The sequence below is a fragment of the Carassius gibelio genome, chromosome A2, assembly GCF_023724105.1.
Source record: "Carassius gibelio isolate Cgi1373 ecotype wild population from Czech Republic chromosome A2, carGib1.2-hapl.c, whole genome shotgun sequence".
Lineage (NCBI taxonomy): Eukaryota > Metazoa > Chordata > Actinopteri > Cypriniformes > Cyprinidae > Carassius > Carassius gibelio.
In genome coordinates this window covers 28,496,287-28,513,942 of record NC_068372.1, presented here as the reverse complement: position 1 = coordinate 28,513,942, position 17,656 = coordinate 28,496,287, and the positions used below count along the sequence as shown (strand labels likewise).

At 35.8% G+C, this 17,656-nt stretch overlaps 3 protein-coding genes across 4 annotated transcripts; 2 read left to right on the top strand and 1 right to left on the bottom strand.

Moving 5' to 3' along the window:
- Positions 1–102: 102 nt before the first annotated feature.
- Positions 103–5,556, bottom strand: LOC127937315 ((Lyso)-N-acylphosphatidylethanolamine lipase). Of its 2 annotated transcripts, XM_052534272.1 has the most exons (8): positions 5,389–5,553; positions 4,333–4,421; positions 4,039–4,143; positions 3,672–3,960; positions 3,202–3,386; positions 2,075–2,186; positions 1,814–2,000; positions 103–1,727 (listed from the first exon to the last, which is right to left on the bottom strand). In XM_052534272.1, the coding sequence occupies exons 1-8, from the start codon at positions 5,421–5,423 to the stop codon at positions 1,638–1,640; spliced, it is 1,092 nt and encodes a 363-aa protein (XP_052390232.1). In that variant the 5' UTR covers positions 5,424–5,553; the 3' UTR covers positions 103–1,637. The 2 variants fall into 2 exon arrangements, with proteins under 2 accessions (XP_052390232.1, XP_052390231.1); XM_052534271.1 differs by having other exon boundaries at positions 3,672–4,143; positions 5,389–5,556.
- Positions 5,557–5,940: 384 nt separating this feature from the next.
- Positions 5,941–8,011, top strand: dad1 (defender against cell death 1). The gene is made up of 3 exons (XM_052534274.1): positions 5,941–6,246; positions 6,712–6,844; positions 7,820–8,011. Exons 1-2 carry the CDS (start codon positions 6,036–6,038, stop codon positions 6,840–6,842), a joined length of 342 nt encoding a protein of 113 aa, XP_052390234.1. The 5' UTR covers positions 5,941–6,035; the 3' UTR covers positions 6,843–6,844; positions 7,820–8,011.
- Positions 8,012–8,226: 215 nt separating this feature from the next.
- On the top strand, positions 8,227–15,788 carry pigr (polymeric immunoglobulin receptor). The gene is made up of 8 exons (XM_052534273.1): positions 8,227–8,392; positions 11,740–12,084; positions 12,931–13,012; positions 13,173–13,399; positions 13,615–13,669; positions 13,758–13,852; positions 14,026–14,075; positions 15,400–15,788. Exons 1-8 carry the CDS (start codon positions 8,344–8,346, stop codon positions 15,478–15,480), a joined length of 984 nt encoding a protein of 327 aa, XP_052390233.1. The 5' UTR covers positions 8,227–8,343; the 3' UTR covers positions 15,481–15,788.
- Positions 15,789–17,656: the final 1,868 nt, after the last annotated feature.

The following is a 17,656-nucleotide window of genomic DNA, read 5'->3' as shown; positions in this document are numbered from 1 at the left end:
TCAAGAACCGTTTTATATTGATTAGCGTGCCATGCTGGCACACAAATGTTTTGAGAGACACAATCATATTTGTGGTGTAGTAAGGCCACGCTACTAGTATAGTATACTTCTGTTTGATACATTTATTTAATACTTTTTCACTCGCCATATAACATTATCAGGAATTATGCAATTAGCTACTTACTCATTCTCTGATGAAATCAGTTGCATACCTCAAAAAGCAAAATTGTGCATCCAGTGCCTCATAGTGTCACTTAATTGTAATCACATGAATGAGAAAAACTCCCAGAAACAAAATAGAGTGCAGAGATGATGCATTCAAGAATCGCAAGTAAACACTCACTGCTATGACTGCCTAACAGTTGCAGAGGTGGGCATTTGCAGCACTATTACATCATAAATTGGCACAATACAAAACGAGTCATTTTCTGAGCTTGGTTTCAATAAAAGCTGTTTTTAAACTAACGAGAAAGTTTTGAGTTTTGAAACTTACAGGATGCTTTTAAAGTACAATGACCTCTTTGATGTCAAAAGATCAAGGGCAATGAGATTTCTCAGTTCTCAGCCCAGGATATGTTCAGCTTTATTCTACAACATAATATGCATCAGTGATACTCTGTTACTTATGTTTTTAAGCTAGTTGCTGGTGACTAATTGGGACACGACAAACAGATCAACTCATTTGCTTTTACAGACTCATTTGTGTTTATCACGCTCCTGCAAAGTTTTCTAAATGTTTTAAAATAAAGACTATAAGAGGTTTTGGAAACGTATTGGTTGTGAAGTTGAAGTCACATGACTGCGGTGCAGTTCCTTTAGCTAATTTCGCATTTAGGCTTCAGGATTCACAGAAGAGGTCTTCATTTTTAAAGATTATCATGATAAACAAAACGTGTAAGAATCACAAACTTGGATCAGGGTGATGCTGCACTGATGCGTAAATAATTATATACATAAAAAGCTTTAATAAATATACAGTGCACATAAAATAAGCACTATAGCAGTATAAAAAGTCTATGAAGACAAACAAATGCAGACAGGTTCTAAAAACAGACAATCGTTTATAATAATGAATGATTAATTAAATATCTCTTCTTTTAGTCAATATGACTGTCCAATCACTGTCAGTGCATTCATGACACAGTGCATGACTCAAAAGAAATCTGAATGTAACATCCACCTTTGTGAATTGTATGAGTCTGGCATCCGGTCTCAATGGAATCCAGCTATTTTTAGCTGTGCAAAACAGCTTGATATTGCAAATTAGTGTGACTTACCATATTATTTTAATGTATTATGAACACACTGGCTTGTAGTGCAAACAGTTTTATCCTTTACTGCACGTTGAAGTTCTTCTGGTTATTTCCCTATAGCAGCTAATGCTTACTTCCACATTGAAGAATAAGATGGAGAGGTTTAAAAAAATACAAACACAACCAGTTTCCACTGAATCCCGCAGTAAAATCACTAAGCAATTCCACATTAAAGGCCTCAAACAGTAAAATCTGAATATGAAGCGACAAGGACTGAGAACAGCTTAGCTTTTAAATATTTCTATCAACCTGATCCCACAGACACGGAACATACCTCTTTCAAAAATACAGATGCATGCGCATACAAACCAATGTGCATCATATTTAGTCTACTGTGTTACAAATGCTCTCAACTACTCGGTTGAACTCTTCTGGCTGATCGGCGTAGACGTGATGGGAAGCATCTTCGATCAGCTGTAGAGAGACAAGCCAGTGGTTGCATGTCATTTGAAATATTTCCAAAAAAAGTGTCCTGCATTGCAAACGCATTCATTTCTCACCGTGACGCTGGTGGGGCTTTTGCCTCTGATCTGAACGACTGTTTTTCCAGTGGAAGGGTCCACCCAGGACAGCGAGCCGTACAGTATGCTTACGGGCATCGACGGGGGCAGCAGATGAACACGCTGAACCATCGGCCTCTTGGCCCACCCGATCGACTCAACCATGGCTTTGAAACCCACCTCACCGCTGAGAGGAAAAGACAATTCAATATACAGTTTGTTCTGCATCTTCAGGAGAATGCATGTGTAGAAGGACTGTACCTCGGGTTCTGAGCGTTACAGTGGTAAATGTATTGTGTCATGGTGTCGTCATCAAACAGATTCTCAAACTTCCTGTTGAAGTCGGGACGGAATCTGTTCACCAGCCCTGGACCTGCAAGAAAACACGTGACATGATGATGTCTTGAATAACATCACCTTCATACAAAGTGAATCTTCAATTGCTCATCTGCTCATGTCCCAAAACCTAGTAAGCTGGCAACACGGACAGTATTTTATGACATTAAATTAAGAGAAAAGTAGCATTAGTTACCCAGTCTGAGGCATAGTCACTTATGATTTATAAAGAAGTCAATCTCATAATGCATTGTGATGAAAACAGAATTTACAATATTTACATTTTTTATATAATTACAATGAAGCAGCTGGAGGTCTTACTAGAACTAGGAAGTATGACAATATGAGCCCGGTTCTGTCAACACTACACTGGCTCCCTAATAAACATTGTATACATTTAAAAATCTTGCTTATAACTTATAAAGCTCTGAATGGTTTAGCTTTTCAAGCTCCCTTATATCAAGCTCTAAAATACTGTATGAGGTAGGAAATGCTGCTTGTAAGTAAAAAAAAAAAAAAAATAATAATTTGAAAACACAGTCTTAAATTCATTCTAATAAAAACATTTCCACCATGTTTATTCAATTAATTTGATTTTTCTTTTAAATTAATAATTATGTTGAAAAATTATGAAACTATTTACATACTTCTAAAACGATAAATCTTTTATCAGGTATAAAATGCTATTTCTGAGTAAAAAATTATTAACACTAATCACCAATATAAAATAAAATGTGTAAATCATAAAGACCACTTTATTATTAAAATTACTGAATTTATTATGTATAATTATTTTACTATACTGACACTGCTAGTTTTGGAAAAAAAAAATATTAATAGCATGAGTATCAGAAATCTAGATGTTCTCCATATATTGTCTTTGACAATGTAGCTTATATTATTACTGTCAAAGACTTAAAATCAGTAGTGAGTTGAATATCCAGTGGATCTTATGAATATTATCCCAGTTATTATTTCAGTTGGTATGCTAGTTAGTGAACAGTAACACAGCTTCCCAGGTTGAGTCGCTGTCATCATGATCTGATACTCACCCCAGGGTCCGGCTGCTCTGAAGACGGCCAGCGGGTTGAAGAGGACGAACACTGACACCAGAGCTTTCACCCAGCGAGACGGCGAGACCCTTTTATCCTCAGACACTTGACCTCCTGACCCCTCGAACTGAGGCTGAGGTCGCTCAGGGAAACCCCACGCGTCCACCAGGATGAGGTGACTGACTCTAGTGGACAGAAACACAACTGCTGCCAACATCGTACCATTCAGTATATTAACAATTATAACATGGTCCACATATTTTTTTATAAATCTATATATAAATTATATTCATCATAAAAAAATGTGTGTGCATAATATCTGCATAATTCTGCATAATATCATTTGTGATCCATGAAATGATTTTAAAATTATGTAAGAGTGATTAGATGATAGCTATTTTTAGAAACTATTTCTATTATTGCGGTTTAATTTAATTTAATTTAATTTACTGCATAGGCTTTTTAGATACCTTTCTGGATACTGGATTGTATAGGATGTTGCAAGATAACCACCCAAGCTGTGTCCCAGTAGGATCATGCGCTCCAGCCCCAGAGATTGTCTCCACTGCTCAATTGAAGTAACAAACTGCTCCTCAGCCAATGAGGCGTCAGAGGGGAACGACGGGTGAGAGCTGCGACCGAAGCCCAGCAGGTCAAAGGCGTAGACGGGTCGAGAATGACTCAAAGCGTCCAGGTTACGGATCCAGAGACCAACACCTCCTCCAAACCCGTGGATCATCACTAGAGGCGTCTGAGCAACTATAGAGAGTGACGGAGGCTTGGTTAAGTGTGCAAAACTCTTACACAGAAACTGTACAACAAGATTAGAAACTATACCTTGGTCTGTATGCTTGCGTGCTGATTTATTGGTGACTTTAAGGGTCCATATTCTGTTCTGATTTGGCAAAGTCACATATCTAGACCAAACGTCATTTTTGATATCTGAACAACAGGCAGGATAAGCATATTGGGAAAAATTAAGATAAAATACAATAAAATAAAATATTATTATAGGATTAAATATAACAATAGGACAAAAAAAATATTAATATAATATTGGTTATATTCTGAATAAAACATTATAATAGGATAACATTTCTAAATATTAAAAAGGGACAGTGAGGAACTTACAGGCAAGGATTTTAGCTTCGGCTGTTTTCAGTAATGACATGGATGTTGGTCTCCAAGAGGGCCACCAAGACCAGTTCCCAGAGGTCTGCCTGAAGAAAGAGATCATTATAAACTCAGTGAATGGATGAGAACAGCAGGAAGGAATATGAGACTGTCTATATCACCCATCTGTGAACAAACAAAGCTACTTTATCTGCCTTTATACACAGAACAAGCCGGTCACCTGCTGCCAATAAAACCAGAATTAATAATGCTTTGAAGGCATAATTCGTACACAAGCACATAAAAGAAAAAATAAATAAATAAAGATTTAAGTACTGCTAGGAGCACCATTTTAATAATTAATATATATTGTAACTGTATACTGTAGACCAAGTGAATCAAAGTTGCCATTAGCACTAAAATTTACATTTTAGTTTTAAATGTAAAAATTAATACTCCTGTAATCAATTATAAGACAAAAAATGTTACCTTTGGAGACTCACTTTATTACAAAATATTTTTTTTATTTATGCTATGTACTGTATATCATATAAATAATTAAAGGTGCCCTTGACATTTAAATTAAAACTTTAATCTTCATTTTAAAGATGGATATTCCTATAAGCAATAACTAGACAGAAAGGTTAAGATGTAAATTATTTTAGGAACATCACTTTATTATAATTTTATTTTTATGGACTGCACTTTATACCATAGGAAAGGAAGTTGTCATTAGCATTTAAATTTTAATTTAGTCTTAAATTCAAAAAATAACAATCTTATAAGGAATAATAATAACATATAAAGGTTAATCTGTAAATGATTATAATTATTTAGTTAAAAAACGAGCCATCACTATAGCGATGTAACAGCTTAGCATGACTTTACTTGACGTTATGTCATAAAAGAGCAAGCATGAATTATTTTATCACTTCATATCAAACATTAACAGCCAGGATTTTGAAATAGTCGCATGATAAACGGTGTGTTTCATAATAAAATAAACTTCGTGTTACATGAGCGACTCACATCTCATGTCTGTATTATGATCGTATATTCAGATTCGGTACTCACTCTTTGTCAGTCTCGTCTTGCATTGCAGGAGACATTAGTATAAAACATAATACAATAAAAATCCACCACGATAGACTGGCATACTTTAGATTCGTGTATTCGCTATACCGGTTCTGTCACACAGAGAGTCACTTTAAAGGCCCGTGTTTGTGTTTTGTAACACTGACGTCAGTGACGTAGTTAAAGGAGCCGCGCAACAAAAATAAAAGAAATGGGTGAAATGTCATAAATCTTAATTTGTAAGCGGATTTATATTGAAATATTGATGTTTCAAACGTCAGTGTAGTAATAATGAATACTAATTTGTATTAATCGTTACTCTGGTTTTTTAAATAATTATTAATTATTTATGTATTTAATTAGGTAATTCTTTTATTTATTTTTCTTTTTTAAAACAATACTTCTTTTGCTTCACAATTGTCTCCGGTTGTTCTGTGGATTTTACACTGGGAGAAAATTGGGATGTGTGATGTATTTCATTTCTTTGCATTAAATCAACACGAACGCTGCACGAGCACCGGAACTAAAATACACCTGCAGTTCCACTGGGGAACATTTAGAGGACGCACAACTGTCTCTCTTACACGTCATTTATTTCCCCCGCTGCTTGATTTCCAGGGTTTCTGTGTACATTTCCTGCAGAAATCATGTCCAATTCGGTATTTTCCGTTATATCGCGTTTTGTGGAGGAGTACAGGAGCAGCACACCGAACAAGCTGAAGATGATCGACGCGTATCTGCTGTATATTCTGCTAACCGGAGTGTTCCAGTTCCTGTACTGTGTGTTGGTGGGAACCTTCCCCTTCAACAGCTTCTTATCTGGATTCATCTCATGTGTGGGATCCTTCATTCTGGCTGGTATTTACACTACTTAATCATATATAACAAGCATTAAAACATTTTATATGTGTATTTCATGTTATGTATGTTTGGGATGTATGCATGCTGAGTGTATAACATCATTACATTAATTTTTTTTTTCTTCAGAGAATAACATAACTGTATCTTTAATATTTCTCATACATACACTATTGCATTACAATTATATATTTTTTTACATTTAAATGTGCATTGTTTTATTATTTTATACTAATATATTTGCAGTATAGTTCATTGTTTATTTATTATGTAAAAATCATACATAAAACCATTAAAAACTGCAAGTGTGCATATATCTCTTTACCAGAAAGCTAAATTATAATTGGTATGGGTCAAACATGACAACATCTTTTTAATAACTTGAACTGCTTTCACCAACTTCACTAAACAATGTTCATATGTCTTGTTTGTTGATGATTTGTGTCTTTGTTCTTCTATCTTTAGTCTGTCTTCGCATCCAGATCAACCCTCAGAATAAGAGAGATTTCCTGACTGTCTCTCCTGAGAGAGCATTCGCTGATTTCCTCTTTGCTCACACCATTCTGCATTTAGTGATCGTCAATTTCGTTGGCTGAAGGTGAGCATCTGCTTTGTGGCTTTCACAGCAGGTGGATGAGTGCAATCAGTTGCTCCTAATCAATGTTTTAACTTCATGTTCATGTTCACACACTAGCATGACATCAGTAATGTACTGATTATATTACAGTTTCTCACACTGGACAGTTGCCTGAATTGTTTAATGGTATTTTTTTAAGTCCTGTTCACACTTCACACATTATCTTTTAACTGTAATTTACCACTTAAGACTGTATGTGTCAAAGGGGCTCATGTCTCATAGTTCAGGCAACAATAAAAGAAAGAAAAGAAAGGTCCAAAATAGCAGATATATATCATGCCCGGATCCCTTAAAAAAAAGAAAAAATCCATCCATTTCCAGCACTCTTTTCACTGATAGTCATGTTATCATATGCTCGTTGCGCCCTCTTGTGGCCTCAGGAGAAAAGCCATAAGATTTTCATTTTCAATAACTGAAATGATGCATTTTAAATTCGGATTTAAATCATATCGAAGCACAAAATTCGAATTGAGTTTTTCAGCCATTTTGACAACCTTAGTATAAACTAATTTCTTGAAGCTCTCTAACTGACACATAATAAACCCTCAGTTGCCTAACATAGAAAACTGACCTGATACAGCGGTACATACTTCCTCCTTTGTGTCATGTATTAATTTTGGTATATACACAGTGGCTCAGAACTGCCTAAGGTTAACATTTATTGCTTAATTCCGCATTCTGTGTTCATGTTCCTTGAAGAAAGACTTTCATTTGCCATTCATTTAGAGATAAGTACATCTGATGTAATGTCATTATAATCATCAAACTGCCAATAAACTGTTTTAATCCCTGTGAAAGACATAGAGCAGGACTGATTGCATATCCCAAAGCCGATATATATCTATATTTTTCTGTTTGCCTGATAAGTGTCTGAATTTTATTTTGGCAACAGAATAAGTTTGACCAGCTCTGATGAATCATGTTTGTCTTTCACAGATCTGAAGACCAAATGCCGCAGCTTGTGTACAGAACAGCTACAAACAAACAACTGTCTGCAGATCTCTCAATGTTAATCTATGTTTTGACAGAACTGTCATTTATGATACGTTCTTGTCTTGTTTCTTCATTTTTCTACTTTTGTAAAATTCTCTGCAAGTTGTTGAAATGAATGAAATGCCTAAAAATTCAGTGATCCTGTGGTGTTTTATTTAATGTAACAAAGGTAATCCAATCTGAAGTAAACCTTTGTTTGAGATATTAAAAAAAGTAACATAGAAAAAGAACAATTTTATTTTATGTGTGTAAATGAAATTAGAAGCAGAGTTGTGTATAACTTTTTTTGGCCACAGTCTTATGCTGTTTTGACAATGGCAGTCTGGTGCACAAATGGTTAAAAAAAAGAAAAAACCTCCCACATCTGGACATAGTTAAGGCAGAAGGAAGTTGGAGTGAATGCAGAAATATTCCTTCTCACATCAGCTGTCTTTAGTAAGAGGGCCTTTTCTCACTCCACCTCAGCGATGACTCTTCTTCTTCTTCTAATCGTTCTCGTTCTTAGTGATCTGCCAGGTGAGCTTTACTCATTCCTTTCACAAACACAGATGCTGAAAAACAACTGGCTGTTTGGAGACATCTTAGACCGTTTAAAAAAGACGTTCTGCAGCTAGAATTAATAATGCGTCAGAACTTCCTGTTCTGAAGATTGCATTTGAACAGTTTGCAGTTTTAAAAGCCAGAATGGAAATGTTTCTAAGAGCAGCTAGATGAGTTTTCAGATGAAGGAAAACACTGTGAACCAGACTCTTCAAGGTATTTTTTGAGTGATGTCTATTGACTACCAAACTTAGTGTTTTAAATCAAGTTTTTTTTATTTGCAAAACATTTTTTTTTTTTTTTTGCTTCACTTGGATGTTTTATGGACGTTTGACGAACAACAACGGTGTATTTCATTAGTTACAGTATTGTTCAAAATAATAGCAGTACAATGTGACTAACCAGAATAATCCAGGTTTTTAGTATATTTTTTATTGCTACAAGGCAAACAAGTTACAAGTAGGTGCAGTAGATTCTCAGAAAACAAACAAGACCCAGCATTCATGATGTGCACACTATTAAGGCTGTGCAATTGGTTGAAAAAAAAGTAGTGTTGGCCATTGACTGGCTTTTTTGATATCACCCCACAAATTCTCGATTGAATTAAGGTCCGGGGATTGGGCTGGCCACTCCATAACATTAATTTTGTTTGTTTGGAGCCAAGACTTTGCCCGTTTACTAGTGTGTTTGGGGTCAATGTCTTGTTGAAACAACCATTTCAAGGCCATGTCCTCTTCAGCATAAGGCAACATGACCTCTTCAAGTATTTTGGATTATGAAAACTGATCCATGATCCCTGGTATGTGATAAATAGGCCCAACACCATAGTAGGAGAAACATGCCCATATCATGATGCTTGCACCTCCATGCTTCACTGTCTTCACTGTGTACTGTGGCTTGAATTCAGAGTTTGTGGGTCGTCTCACAAACTGTCTGTGGCCCTTGGACCCAAAAAGAACAATTTTACTCTCATCAGTCCACAAAATGTTCCTCTATTTCTCTTTAGGCCAGTTGATGTGTTCTTTGGCAAATTGTAACCTCTTCTGCACATGCCTTTTTTTTAACAGAGGGACTTTGCGGGGGATTCTTGAAAATAGATTAGCTTCACACAGACGTCTTCTAACTGTCACAGTACTTACAGGTAACTCCAGACTGTCTTTGATCATCCTGGAGGTGATCATTGGCTGAGCCTTTGCCATTCTGGTTATTCTTCAATCCATTTTGATGGTCGTCTTCAGTTTTCTTCCACATCTCTCTGGTTTTGCTCTCCATTTTAAGGCATTGGAGATCATTTTAGCTGAACAGCCTATAATATTTTGCACCTCTTTATAGGTTTTCCCATCTCCAGTCAACTTTTTAATCAAAGTACGCTGTTCTTCTGAACAATGTCTTGAACGACCCATTTTCCTCAGCTTTCAAATGCATGTTCAACAAGTGTTGGCTTCATCCTTAAATAGGGGCTACCTGATTCACACCTGTTTTTTCACAGAATTGATGACTACAGTGATTGAATGCCACACTGCTATTGTTTTAACATTCAACTAATTGCCCAATTGCACAGCCTTAAGAGCGTGCATATCATGAATGCTGGGTCTTGTTTGTTTTCTGAGAATCTACTGCACCTACTGGTAACTTGTTTGCCTTGTAGCAATAAAAATATACTAAAAACCTGGATTATTCTGGTTAGTCACACTGCTATTATTTTGAACTATACTGTAAATAAAAATAAAATAAACTGGCAGTGAAAAGCAGGCCTGTTGGCCACAATCGGCCATTTCTTGCACAATTTCAATAATTTCAAGTTGCTCAAAGTAAAACATACTAGTGTGTTTGGGGTCATTGTCTTGTTGAAACAACCATTTCAAGGCCATGTCCTCTTCAGCATAAGGCAACATGACCTCTTCAAGTATTTTGGCATATGACAACTGATCCATGAGTTTTAGCTCTTTAAAACAGTTTATTCTGCTCTGCAGTACAATGAGTAACACACATTATTATATGATTAGACTATGCTTTAATCATTTCTATTTTTTTTTTTTTTTGCTCTTATGAGTGCAAATAAAACCAAAAAGAATTCTGCCATTGTGATTAATGTTATAATAAACAAATGTATTTTTTTCAGTCAGATTGTAATCTTTCAATGGCAAACATAAACAATATTACATAACCTTCTCAATAATAATAATAATACTAATAATAAAGTAATTATAATATGCAATCTTGATTTACATTTAGTCATGGGGAAGTCGTGGCTTAGTGGTTAGAAAGTTTGACTCCTGACTGAGGTGTCCTTGAGCAAGGCACTGAACCCCCAACTGCTCCCCGGGTGCTGCAGCATAAATGGCTGCCTGCTGCTCCGGGTGTATGTTCACAGTGGGTGTGTATGTGGATGGGTTAAATGCAGAGCACAAATTCTGAGTATGGGTCAAAATACTTGGCTGTTTGTCTCTACACTCACTCACTTTAGCAGATGCTTTTATCCAAAGTGACTTAAAAATGGGGCCAATAGAAGCAAACAAAACTAACAAAAGAGCAACAACATGTAAGCGTAAATTACTTCTCAAGTCTCGGTTAACCTGATGCAGGTGTGTGTGTATGTGTATGCGTCATATATATATATATATATATATATATATATATATATATATAGAATAGAAAAATAGAAAGCTAGTGGGTTTATTTTTTAGATAAAATATATGTAAAATATAATCCAAGTTGAATAGAAAGAGCTAGAGTTAGAGTATGATTTAAAACATTCGCACACACTTTATAGTTTATAGCTGAAAGACATTTGGGCTTTTACTTTGTGGTCAAAGAAGATTTCTGGTAACACTTTGGAATAATGGTCCATTAGTTAATGTATTAACATGAACAAACAATAAACAATATTAGTATTACTGTATTTGTTGATATTTGTTAAAGTTAATGAAAATACAGTTATTCATTGTTAGTTCATGCTAAGTCACAGTGCATTAACTAATGTTAACAACCACAACTTTTCATTTGAATAATTAATTAGTAAATGTTGAAACTAACATTAACTAAGATTAATAAATGCTGTAGAAGGATTGTTCTCACTTAGCTAAAGTAGTTAACTAACATTAACTAATGGACCATTATTCTAAAGTGTTACCAGATTTCTCACTTGTGTTATGACATATTTGTATTTAAGCATGTATTTGAATGCTGCACATCTGATTGCTGTTGTTAGACTTTATTGCTGTATAAGCTGATAATATTACTGCTATTCATTAAATCTAGACTAGAGTATGTGTTGAACTGTTCAGGATCTGCCCATGATCTTCTGGTGTCCCGCTTTTTAGGTTCTCTCTGCACAGTGAGCACTGTTGGAGATCTGTCTGTCCTGGACGGTCAGTCCGTCACTGTCCCGTGTCACTATAACCCGCAGTACATCAGTCACGTGAAGTACTGGTGTCAGGGCCGGATGAGGGAGTTCTGCACGAGCCTCGCGCGCACCGATGAGCCCGAATCAGCCCCTAACGGGAGTGGAAAGGTGACGATCGCAGACGACCCCACGCAGCACGTGTTCACCGTCAGCATGCGCGAGCTGACGGAGGAGGACTCGGGCTGGTACAGGTGCGGGGTGGAGCTCGGGGGGATGTGGGTGGCTGACAGCACTGCCTCCCTGTATATCAGCGTCATTCAAGGTAAGGGGAAACAACACAGGAGTAATTTAATTGTAAATGAAAAATATTTATTTATTTAAACCCACCCACACACTACTTTAACATGCATCATTACAAAATAATGTATTAGCTAGCAAAGGAAATCTTAATAAAAACATCATTGCTATTAGAGATGCACTTATATGTAAATCGTCGAGAATTATTTTAATGCTATGTGGCTATGTGAATTCAACCAGACTTGAGAACGTTCGGGACATCTTAAGAGTTTTAAATGTATTATTAACCAAGCAAGAACAATTGGATTCCCATAACTGTAATATATAAATAAACAAACAAACAAATAAAGATATATTTATTATTACTCAAACTTTTTTACGTTAAAATAATGTATACATTAAGATGACAATGTGCTTACTTTAATTTATGCTGATTCTAAATGAAATTATTATTATTATTATTATTATTTAGAATTTGGAGGAGTGGGGCAGTTTTCTATCATTTTGTCTATAATATTTCTTTAATAAATTTAGAAATGAACTAATAATAATAACATTATTAATAAAATATTTTATATATTATGCAAGTATTTCTTGTGCTTCCTTTAGTTTATGCTGACTTGAAATAATGTAAAAACTGATAATTTGGTATAGGGAACAATTATAAAATATAATTTTATATTATTATTGTTGTTGTTTTCATGCCAATTAAGCAAATTTCCCCCAAAATGAAAATATATGTTGAATAATTAAATAAAATATATATTTCCTTTTGGAATGTTAGGGTTATCTGTTTAGAGTATCTCTTAATAGGTAAATACTGGCATTTCTTTGTGAAGCTGTGTGTTAGTCAGTGGTTGTTGTGCTGCAGGTATATCAGTGGTGAGCAGTTTGCAAAGTGCAGAGGAAGGCAGCAGCATCACTGTTCAATGTCTCTACAGTAAAAGCCTCAGGTAACCTACCGTACATCTTCAACAGACCCATGATCTAAGAGATGCAAGATGTGTGAATATCACATAGCTTGTAATGTATTTTTAACCTATAAAGTGTTTATATTACATATGTAATTTTGTTAATTTTTTTTACAATTTCACATCATTATTCTCCCTGCAGGTCCAGTGAGAAGCGGTGGTGTCGCAGTGGGGACGTGAACTCCTGCATGGTGACGGACTCTGAAGGAAAATTCATCAGTAGCAACGTGTTCATGCATGATGACAGGAACAGCATGTTGACGGTGACGATGCAGCAGCTGAAGATGAGAGACTCAGGCTGGTACTGGTGTGGAGCTGGTCAACAGAAGGTGGCTGTTCATGTGTCAGTCACACCACAAACCACAACACGTATGTCACACACATTGCAGCTGACATTCATTCTAAAACGTACTTACTCTGTAAAAACACGAGTTTTGTATACTGATGGCAAAAAAGAAAAACCTATTGGAACAGGTTGCTTGTGGCACATTGCTAAGTAGATTCTGCATCGCTGCTTCGCTGACCTTTTGCATAAAAACAGTTCTGCTCAACACTGTTGCATTTGATTTCCTTCCTTATGCCAGTGAGCACAACAGTCAAGAATCAAGAATCTGTAATGAGCTCAAATGACCCTCACAGGTGACCCCCTGCTCTACACCTACACTTTTCTGTGTAATTCTTCATGGTTTAGTTCTTGGTATCTGACTAACACATCATGTCTGTTCAGGCGTCCTGTTTGGGAGACTCCTCTTGTGGTGTGTGGGGTCATATTGCTGGTCCTGACTGTTTTTTTGGCACTTTGGAAGTTGCGGCAGTTATTTAGTAAGTTTCCAAGGTTATTTGTACGTTTTTTTTTTGTTGTTGTTTTTTTTTGTATAAATTAATTGAATTATTATGCATTTTGTTTTCCTTAATTCAACCTCATTTAAATTTAAAATAAAAAGTATTAATTATAATGTTCCTGTGCATTTTTTTCCCTTTGTCTCATTTTGCAGAGAATAAGCAGAAACATCGAGGGACAAATGAAATGAATGATAATCTCACAGTCAGTGCAGTTTATGCTATCTTACTGTCAACATTAAATCATAAAAGACCCTATTTACGTTCTCAATGTACAAACCTGTTTCCAAAAAAGTTGGGACAATACAGATTGTGAGTAAAAAAGGAATGGAATAATTTTCAAATCTCATAAACTTATATTTTATAAAATAATAAATACAATAAAAATAAATTTACAATAAAATATAGATAACATATGAAATGTTGAAATGTCATACAAAATATTGGTATCATTTTGGATTTCATGAGAACTACACATTCCAAAAAGTTGAGACACGTAGCAATAAGAGGCTGGAAAAGTTATATGTACATATAAGGAACAGCTGGAGGATAAATTTGCAACTTATTAGGTCAACAGGCAACATGATTGGTTATAAAAATAGTCTCTCAGAGTGGCAGTGTCTCTCAGAAGTCAAGATGGGCAGAGGATCACTGATTCCCCCAATGCTGCAGCAAAAATAGTAGTGCAACATCTGAAATGAGTTTCTCAGAGAAAACTTGCAAAGAGTTTGAAGTTATCATCATCTACAGTGCATAATATCATCCAGATTCAGAGAATCTGGAACAATCTCTGTGCGTAAGGGTCAAGGCCGGAAAACCATACTGGATGCCCGTGATCTTCGGGCCCTTAGACGGCACTGCATCACGGGTACTGAAATGGCCAGCCTGCAGTCCAGATCTTTCTCCAATAGAAAACATTTGGTGCATCATAAAGAGGAAGATATGACAAAGAACTAGAAGCCTGTATTAGACAAGAATGGGACAATATTCCAATTCCTAAACTTGAGCAGCTTGTCTCCTCAGTCCCCAGACGTTTGTGGATTATTATAAAAAGAAGAGGGGATGCCACACAGTGGTAAACATGGCCTTGTCCAAACTTTTTTGAGATGTGTTGATGCCATGAAATTTAAAATCAACTTATTTTTCCCTTATAATGATACATTTTCTCAGTTAAAACTTTTGAAATGTCATCTATGTTGTATTCTGAATAAGATATTGAAATTTGAAACTTCCACATCATTGCATTCTGTTTTTATCCACAATTTGTACAGTGTCCCAACCGTTTTTTGGAATCAGGTTTGTACGTTCCTCTTCTTTTGTGGCTGTACAGTCTATGTATATTTATTCCAAAAAAGATGAGAAACTAACAACAAACGTAAAAAAAAAAACATACATACAGTTGCTTTAATTATATAATGGAGTGCAATGTAAATCTTTACCACAGATCCACAGCTCATGATGATGTTGTGTCTGGAGTCCAATTGTGAGAAAAAGTTTTCTGCTGTTTATGATATTTCACTCATTTTCAGATGTGTCCATGGAGAGAAGGAGACTATAAGAACCCCTCTGTGATTTTCCTGAACGCTCCAGCTCAGGTCCAGATGCTCTAACAGAGAAGCCTCATGATGGGAAACACCAGACTCATGGACATTCATGATGATGAAGAAGATCATAAAGTGATCTGATGGACACTTTGACTCTTCAAGTCTCTTTATGAAGTCTATGAGAGTCCTGCAGACTGGAGAAACTGAAGACTGGTCTAATATTTGACATTCCTTCATATTTAACAGGAAGATCATCTTTCATTGTAATGCATTTTTTTTCTTGTCTTGTATTTCCAGTGGTGGACGAAGTACACAAATCAAGTACTTGAGTTAAACTACATATATAATAAAATATTACTCCAGTAAAAGTAAAAGTACTCCTTTTTCAATTTTACTCAAGTGAAAGTACAAAAGTACTATTTCTATGGACTTAAGTAAAAAAGTACCGAAAGATAGATTTTGCAATTTTATATAGGCTACTTAATTCAATTTTATATTAGCACATATTTTTTATAATCCTACTGCTCAAAATACCTATGATTTTCCCAATACATATTTTTGTTGTTGATATGGACTACGTTGATGAGAGTAATGTTCACAGCAGAACATCACAGTTGTATATGACATGAGAATAAGGTCTGAAGTTAGGAAGAACATTTTGAGGAAAATATAATTTATATTTAATATAATTTAAGATAATTAGTTACCATCTTCTAAACATCACACCCTTTCTTTTCCCCCCAGATGTAATTTATCTAGATGGGTTGAATAAAAATATTTGGGAAAAAAAAATTACCTCCACTTAGCACCAGCAAGCTTGTTAGTTAGACTGTTAGCATCAGCTAACAATATTTACTTATTTCCAGTATGGTTATGAATAAACATTCATATCTGTCTACTTGGCTAGTTAATCCAATCAATATAAAAATGTATAGCTACTGTTGATAAACAATATAAGAATAGACGTCACATAGGGAATGCGTAGCCTAGCATTTTAATAAAACTGTTAACTTTACGGTAGCGGGGAATTTGAACGTTCAGAAGTATTGTAATGGGTCGGGTTTTTTATGGAATTATATATATATATATATATATATATATATATATATATATATATATATATATATATATATTTTTTTTTTTTATATATACATATATATATATACCTAAAACAGAGATACTAATTGATGTGTCAGCATTCAAGCATTTCAGTGGGTTTATACAGATCACTCTTTACAGCAGATTTAGTTCACAAACAATTGACAGTTTTGACCTTAATATGATTTTCAGTTATAATAATTGATTGTAAATTTCAACATTAATAACATTTAACTGCATCAGACGCGCTCGCTCACAAGATCTCCCAGTTCTAACTTGTGAATTCATTTCACTAACGACTCGCACTAGACGGTTCGTTTGAATCAGTGAGTTGTCGACTCTGGGACAGCTGCAATCCATAAGCCCCTTTCACACTGCTATTCCGGCAAATACAGGGGTAAATTGTTCCGGCAATTTTTCCAGGGTCGCTAGATTTTGCACTTTCACACTGCCAGTGATGACCCGGGATATTCCGTGCTTTCACACACAACCCGTAAAGATCCCGTAACGACACGTGACATCAGGGCGTGACGTGTAATGTACGAGCCGAAAACATTAGGCACGTTATACTTTCACTGAAGCAAGCAAACGATCTCGGCATCAGTGCGGAAAGTGAGGAACTAACTGATCTCTGCTTCATTACAGTTTGCACATATTTTTTCATCGCAAACGTTGATCTTCCTTCAAAACAGTCGATAAAATCACTTCGACACTGAATTAGATCTGGCTTTTGTTCGCACATCACTCGTCCAGGGTTGAATCTGGCAATGTTAAGCCCCTTTCACAATGCACGTCGGACCCGCAATATTGCTGGAACAATGCCGGGTCGCCTTCTGTGTGAAAGCAACCACGTCCGGGGATTGATTCCCGCATTAAACCCGGGTGGGGGACCTGGTAACATTTGGGGTTCGACCCGGGATGAGCGCTGTGTGAACAAAAGTCAGATCTAATGCCGTGTCGAAGTGATGACGCGCGTTATTGCGCGACTCTTTTATCACCTGTTTTGAAGGAAGATCAACGTTCATGAAAAAAAACACATTTGCAAACTGTAATGAAGCAGAGATCAGTTAGTTCCTCACTTTCCGTGCTGACGCAGAGATCGTTTACTTGCTTCAGTGAAAGTATAACGTGCCTAGCATTTTCG

Coding starts and splice junctions, on each gene's coding strand:
- LOC127937315 (XM_052534271.1), bottom strand. CDS start 5,423: ATGTCTCCTGCAATGCAAGACGAGACTGACAAAGA. Junction 4,144..4,332: donor CGAAGCTAAAATCCTTGCCT/GTAAGTTCCTCA, acceptor CCTGTTGTTCAG/ATATCAAAAATGACGTTTGG. Junction 2,187..3,201: donor CAGAGCAGCCGGACCCTGGG/GTGAGTATCAGA, acceptor GTTTTCTTGCAG/GTCCAGGGCTGGTGAACAGA.
- dad1 (XM_052534274.1), top strand. CDS start 6,036: ATGTCCAATTCGGTATTTTCCGTTATATCGCGTTTTGTGGAGGAGTAC. Junction 6,247..6,711: donor GGGATCCTTCATTCTGGCTG/GTATTTACACTA, acceptor TTCTATCTTTAG/TCTGTCTTCGCATCCAGATC.
- pigr (XM_052534273.1), top strand. CDS start 8,344: ATGACTCTTCTTCTTCTTCTAATCGTTCTCGTTCTTAGTGATCTGCCA. Junction 8,393..11,739: donor CGTTCTTAGTGATCTGCCAG/GTGAGCTTTACT, acceptor CCCGCTTTTTAG/GTTCTCTCTGCACAGTGAGC. Junction 13,670..13,757: donor AGCTCAAATGACCCTCACAG/GTGACCCCCTGC, acceptor ATGTCTGTTCAG/GCGTCCTGTTTGGGAGACTC.